The 6,886-nt window shown below is 58.4% G+C and overlaps 1 protein-coding gene and 1 long non-coding RNA gene across 2 annotated transcripts in view; both read left to right on the plus strand.

Moving 5' to 3' along the window:
* KIRREL1 (kirre like nephrin family adhesion molecule 1) overlaps positions 1 to 3,240 on the plus strand; it is a 40,997-nt gene extending 37,757 nt beyond the window's left edge. The window contains exon 15 of the mRNA XM_072983769.2: positions 86 to 3,240. Within this exon, the coding sequence (XP_072839870.2) occupies positions 86 to 568 (483 nt within the window). The 3' untranslated portion in view covers positions 569 to 3,240. The remainder of the gene's footprint in view (positions 1 to 85) is intronic.
* Positions 3,241 to 3,490: 250 nt separating this feature from the next.
* LOC140702760 (uncharacterized) lies at positions 3,491 to 5,348 on the plus strand. The gene is made up of 2 exons (XR_012082013.2): positions 3,491 to 4,324; positions 5,090 to 5,348. It is a non-coding gene; the product is annotated as an uncharacterized LOC140702760 (long non-coding RNA).
* The last annotated feature ends 1,538 nt before the right edge of the window (positions 5,349 to 6,886 follow it).

Below are 6,886 nucleotides of genomic sequence, written 5' to 3' on the forward strand. Positions count from 1 at the left end.
TGCAGGCTCCCTGTAACCGCTACACCACGCTGCCTCTCCCTCGCCTCTTTGGGCCCGACTGAGCCCTGCTCCTCTGCTCTCCCAGGATCCGACCAACGGGTACTACAACGTCCGGGCCCACGAGGACCGCCCCTCCTCGCGCACGGTGCTGTATGGCGACTACCGCAACCCCGCCCCGGCCCGCTTTGACGGCCGGCCCTCCTCGCGCCTCTCCCACTCCAGCGGCTACGCCCAGCTCAGCACCTACAGCCGGGCCCCCACGGGCGAATACGGCGGAGGAGACCCCGTCCCGGGGACAGGCCCGGGGAGCGCCGCCGCCGCCGCCTCGGCCGCCGACACCTCCAGCCAGCTGTCTTACGAGAACTACGGGGGCCACGCGGGGTTTCCGCCCAGCGCCGGCTACGCCACCTACCGCCTGGGCTACACCCAGCCGCCCCCGACCGCCCTGGACCGGACCCCCTTCGACAGCTACGACCCGCTGGGCAAATACAGCACCGCCACCCGCTTCTCCTACACCTCCTCGGACTACGGGCAGCGCTTCCAGCAGCGGATGCAGACGCACGTCTGAACGCAGCGGGCTGGGGGCCGGGAGGGGGTGGGGGGGGTCTGCAGGTACCTCATGACTGTCCCCTGATATTCAGGGGCCTTTTCTCTCCCCCCCCCACCTCCTGCACCCCTTTGCCCAGCCGGCCGGACTTGCTGACGGTGCTGAGCACCCTTCTCGGGGGGCCGACGACGACGCGCTCCCGGCCGGGCCCCTCGGGGTCCTTTCTGTGGATTCTTCTCCATCGGCCGTCTCTCTCTTTCTCTCTCTCCTCCATCTTTTTCTCCATCTTCCTACACCCGTTTGTGGCGGAGGTCCCTCTTCCGCCTGGCTGGGGGGCAGCCCTTCGTTTACGGTGTCCGGAGCAGAGGCCGGAGGGGACTGAATCCCCCTCCCTCTGCCTGGTGGGGATCCCAGCCTCGTTCTGCCTTCGGGGGAACTTCTCTTCCTGCTAGGTGGGCGGGTGACAGGATTTTAGCCGTCCAGGGACCAAACAAGATGGGGGGGGGAAGGCGGGGGAGAGAGAGGGAGAATGGGATTGACTTGATTTCATGTGGACTAGGGACTTGAAGAGGCTGCTAATTCGTTTGCAAGGCCCTCCCTGCGGTGTGCTTTGGCCAGCTGCCCCCAAGCCAAGCCTCTAAAGTTTCCTCCCTCAAGGCAAGCTCTGCCTCTTGGGAATTAGGTACGCGGGGGGGGGGGGGTGATGGGGGGGCTTCCCTTTTCCTTCTGCTTTCTGTGCCTTAAAACTCTGGGCTGGGCAACCCGGCCGCTGCCGTCGGAGCAGAGCGGCCCCTCCAGGAAAGGTGGCCTCCGAGGACCACCAAAGCCCAGAATCCCCCAGCCTGTCTGGCTGGCTAGCTGCAGGATTCTGGGATGTGTGGTTCCCGGGAAGGAAGGCGTCCGCGCACGGGGCAGTGGCTGGGGGGGGGGCGGCTGGGTCAGGGGTGGCCCTTGCAGAGGGTCCGAGGGAAGGCTGGACAGGGTGCCAGCCCCAGCCTGGGAAGCGGGTTTCTTTCCTTCTCTCCCCCCCCCCCCGATTTTTAAAGGACACCTCCCAGAACCCCAACAACAACAACAAGGCTGGCTCTGGAAGCTGCAGTCCCTGCTCCAGGAGGCACTGCTGGAAGGCCAGGAACCCACAAAAAGAGCCCCCCCTTTGGCTCCCCCCTGTCTCTCTCTCCCTCTCTCGGTGCCCTCCACTTCCTCTTCATGACACTTTTTTCGGTACAGTCACAAACCCTGTTTTTATTTGTATTTTTCTCCTTGTTTGCTTTTTGGATTCTTTTTTTTTTTTTTTTTTTTTGGATTCTCGCGCTGTTTTGTTTTTAGGGTTGGCCCTCCTGAGCCTGTGCGCGGAGACGGGGCCGCCTGGGGGCCGGGGCCTGTTTGGGGCCCCCCTTTGGCACCCTTCGCTCCTCCAGGAGGATGCGATCCCCGCTGCCCAGCGGGATTTCCTCTCGTGGCAGAGGGCCCTCCGCTCCAAGCGCGGCCCGGGCAGGGTCCCAGGAGGGGGTCCTTGCTCCAGTTGGGTGTTTTCAGCCTCGTGAGGAGAGTAACGCTGGGCCCCCCCACCCTACCTCCAAAGGCCAACAGGGCGGACTACATCTCCCAGCTTCCTCAAGCCAGCAGGACTGCTGGGGGAAACTGGGCTTTGTAGTCCAGCAAAGGAACTGTTCTGAGCCGTGCCAAGAAGCATACCTCCCCCTGGGGCGGCCCTCGCCCTGGCCGGCAACGGGGAGGTGCCCCTCGGTCGCTTTAGCCATCGGCCGTGGCAGTTCTTGGTTTCCGTGGCCGGGTGGGTGGGTGAGATACTTTTTGCCCAGGGGACAACCACACACATGCGCGTGTGGGCGCAGAAGGCCTCTGCCTGGAGGTCCCGGGGGGGGGGACGGAGGCAGGGGTCTCTCCACAGAGTCTTTTGGCGTTCCGGGCTGCTGCAGGATTCCCATCCAGGGGCCCACCCGGGGCGGCCTTCCTTCCGCCAACCCTCAACTAGGCCTGGTTAGAAGCCCCCTCCTGGGTCCCTGCCCCTCCTCCTCGCCGTGGCCGTGGCCGTGGCCGTGGCCGTTCCGCCTCTGGGAGCCCCGCTTTCCTCTGGAGCCTTTTCCCGTCCCGGAGGGGCCCAAGCCGAGGCGGCCCTTTGGCGCTTCCTGTCTCTTGGTCGGCATGCGGCGCGGAACAGAGAAGGCGCGGGCGGGCGGGCGGTTGGAGGGCGCATCGCACAAGCTTCCGAAGGAAGTCTGGGGTGGGGGGGTCGGGGGGGCTTTAGGACCCTCCTTGGCGGCTGGCCTTCCCCCACCCCCACCCCATTTTGCAGCAATAAACATTTGGCGCCCTTTGCCCGGAGGGGAGGGCCGGGGGGGGGCCTTAGGGCAGCCCAGCACCCTGTGCTCCTAACAGGGGCCCCATTCGCGTTTTCTATGGGGGGGGGGGAAGAAGGCAGAATAGCGTTATCCCTCTTCAGCCCGGGGGCCCTTGCTCTGTTCTTCATGTCTCGTCCCCTTTACTCCTTGAAAACATGTATCTGTGAATCGGCTCTCACTCCCCCACAGATTCCCTCCCCCTCTTTTTTTTAAATTTGGTTTTTTTTTCCTCATTAAGAAAAATATTATGTACTATATTTTTAGTCTTAAACACGATATATTATATATATTTAATTTTTTATATATATAAAAAGCTAAATGGAAAGGAAATGGTCCCTTGTCTTTATTTGGATCCAGGTGGGTTCCTTGAGGTGCCGGCTTTGGGGGGGGGGGTTAGAGGTCGTGCCGTGACCCTCTTATTCTAGGTGGCTGCGAGAACCCGGGCTCGGAAGAAACCTCGGGGGCCGGAGAAGGACGTCTGTGTCCCGGCTGCCAACGTCTTCGTTGCCTGCGATCTCTGGCTGGCTCTCGGCTGCCGTCCATGGTGAGTAGTCCATTGGGGGGGGGGGGAAGAGAGGTGGGGGGGAAGAGAGGTGGGGGGGCTCAGGGAAGGGGGCCTCAGGCAGCACCAGAAGCCCCCGTCCCGGCTGAGGTCACTCAACGGGCTCAGGGGGCAGATCCAGTGAATCGATCCCTTAATTAACATTTGTGGACCTAAGATCTTTCGGGGGAGGAGGGGGGGCAAGGGGAAGGATGATTTCCCGGGGCTTGGCCGGGCTCCTCCTTTCCCGGGAGCGTTTCTGGGTCTGCCCAGCTCGGCTCCCCCTTCGCTGGCGCCCGAGGCCCCGCTCCCCCCGGGCCCTTCTGATCCCCGACACCAGAGGAGAGAGACCCCCCCGGCTTCCCCAGGCAAGGAGGCTCTCTGGCTCTCCCCTCTCCGAGGTGCCGGAGGTATATTCCAGTTTATGCAAGGAGGAAAAGTGGGTCGGTGGCCGTGGGCAGGCGGGTAGGGGGGCTCTTTGGGGGGGGAATCGCTGGCTGCGTCGCTCCCTCTCCTCCTCGCTTTGGTCCTGTGATGTTCCTGGCAGACGCGACAAGGCTACAGCGATTAAAGAGGCAAAAGGGGCGCCTGTTCGCTTTTGATTCCCCTTCCCACGGTCTTGCTTTTCTGCTTCTTTTTTTAAAAAATAAAAATAAAAAAGCTTCCGTGTTCATGTCGTTTCCTCCTGCTTTGATTTGACAGGCCGCCTGAGGAGCCCCAAGGACAGCGGAGGGGGGGGGCGGGGGGGAGGAAACCGTCTGGGGGAAAAGCGCCAGCAGCCGAGCGCCGGAGAAGAACCCACGTCTTGACTTCGGAGAAGGAGGTCGCCTCTCCCGACTCACGTGGGGGGGCCCCGTGCCCCAGGGTGTCCAGGTAAGGGGGAACTTAAAGCCCAGCCCTGACTGGCCGCCTCCAGAGCCCCCCACCCACCCCACCCCACCCCACCTTTTGCCCAGGAACCGCCACTGCCAGCTGAAGGTGAGCCTCCCAAGGGTCTTTGGACTGGAAGCCCTATTAGTCAAAGCTGGCATCACCAGTAAAGAGGAATGCTGGGCATTGTAGTCCAGCCACATCCCCCCCCTCCCCAACCCAGCTTTTGGTCTCACTAGCAACATTACAGGTTATCTGGCCCTGTAGATGCTCTCAGGCTACAGTTCCTGTCAGCCCTGAGCATGGGCTGGGTGGGGCTGATGGGTGTTGAAGCTCAGCCACCACCACGTTCCCCCCCCCCAGTGATCTCTTAGCATGTTTTGAATCAAGTGCTTGGTGTCTTTCCTTTAAACTAGGGGTGGGCCACTTATGGCACCCCAAAGTGTCCAGGATTATAGTTCCCCCCCCCAACAATCCCACCCACCCAGCCAGCATAGCCAGCAGTGAGGAATGAGGGTGGTTTTGTTTTGTTTTGATCCATCAGCTCAAAATGACACCTTCTTACACCCCAGCACCAAGGGCTTAGTTTTATTCCCCCCCCCCAATCATCTGCCCTGGAGTTTTTAGCAGCTGTGAATGTCCCTGGACTGCAAGTAATAAATAGCAGCAGTAACAAATAAAATAAATAATAAGTAGGCAGGAAGGCAGTCTGTTGGAGCAGAAGAACGGCCCCCACTTCTAAAATCTCTCTCTCTCTCTCTCCAGCAGATGGGTTAATAGGGCAGCCTCACCGCCAGCGCGACATCCTCGGCCACCCCTTAGAGAGGGAGGTTGCGGCTTCTAGTCCCTCCTTCCTTTGCACGGGGGGGGGGGGATCCCTGGGGGTTGGATTCCCTTCCCAGCCAGTCCAGCAGCCGAGAAACCACCACCAGCAGAAGCTCAGAATGGGCGCGGGGGGGGGGAAATATGGGTTCCCAGATGCTGTGAAAATGCATTTCTGTATTTTAAATAAATGTGCATTAATGTATTTACGTCTTGCGTGTGTTATGTGTCCCTAACAGGGCTTTCAAGGTAAGTGAGGCATTTATGGAGTGTTTTTGCTAGTTCCCCCTATTTTAATCCACAGGAGAGCATCCCTGTGAGATACGAGCAGAGTGAGAAAAAGTTTCGGTCTGTCATGGCTCACTCAAAATTAAAGCCTGATTCCCCCCCCCCCACACTCCACTTAGGGTTAGGGGTGAATGTGCCTCCCACCCCAGCAGAACCAGTCCCTAGTGGTTTGATTTATTTAAAATATTTTAAAAATTCAACCCTTTATGCTGGAGTGCCCTCTGGTGGCGCCCTCTGGGCATTGCGGCCTATTGTGCCCTGATGAGGAATTGCCGCTTAGTTCCGCACCATGTTTGAGACTCCATTTCTTGTGTTGGAGTGCCCTCTGGTGGCTGTGTGGGGGCATTGCAGCCTGCTGATTTCCAAACGCTGTTAAAACCACCAAGTGCTTTAGAATTTTCTCTCCTTTGTGCCACAAACGTGTTCATGTATTGTATTGGCAAAGGCTATTGGCTGTGTGTCACCCCCCCACCGATGCCCCGTTTCGTTGATTAGAGCGCCGTCTGGTGGCCATATGGGAGCACTACGGGTGATCGGTCTCTAGGACCAAAGAAAACGTGATTGCTTATAGTTTGGTGCCCTCTGGTGGCCACTTATGGTCATTGCCTCCAAAAAACAAGCGAAGCTCCCCCAGCCACCATGGCCAGTGACACCTGGGCTTTGTAGTCCATAAAGCTAATATTACCACGCTATACAAAACTGGTTAGTTTTTAAAGTTCCACATGCCCCAGTTCAATAAATAAAGTGGCTACAAATGTTGCTTTTAATTTCTGGGACAAAATAGGATTGCCAGATTTTTTAAAAAATCAGGTTGCTTTCTTTCCACCAGAGCGTTCAGTTTACTTTCCACATCAGGGGCAGATCAGGAGCATCAAGTTAACCCCATCCAGCTGAACTTGTGGAACAGCAGCAGGCGGGGGGGGGGAAGGGGTTGGTTGCTTGATTTGTCTCCAGGCCTATAACCTCTCGGTGGCTTCACCTGGGAGAGACTGGAGCCGCTTTTCCAAAATGTGTTTCCTAAAGTGCAGGGATGACCTAGTGGTTAAAGGAGGTTTGTCGCCGCTGCCTTTCCCCAGAGACAAGACGGCAGGTTTCCAAACTGCACCCCCAGGTTGGCCCCCTGGCAAAGGTTCTCCCATAGAACAACAGGGAGGACTCAGGGGGTCAGATCCTGCACAGACAGCTTTTTATTAGATTTGCAAGACAAGACAAATTGCTTTCCAAGACCCACTGAGTTCAGAGGTTTCGAAAACTCCCCTTGACGAAGGGGGGTCCTATTGCAGTTCCCACCTTCCACCTCATAGGCTTCATCTTCAGTTAATTCTAGCGCTAAAGCCGAGAGAAAGTAGGGCTGCAATGCATTTCACCTTTCACCTGCTTTTCATCCGTCCTGGAGAGACTTCAGCTGATTTTCTGAGGCTTTGTCACCTCCCAGGGACTTGGCCAAAAAGCGGC

Source organism: Pogona vitticeps, chromosome 15 (genome assembly GCF_051106095.1).
Source record: "Pogona vitticeps strain Pit_001003342236 chromosome 15, PviZW2.1, whole genome shotgun sequence".
Lineage (NCBI taxonomy): Eukaryota > Metazoa > Chordata > Lepidosauria > Squamata > Agamidae > Pogona > Pogona vitticeps.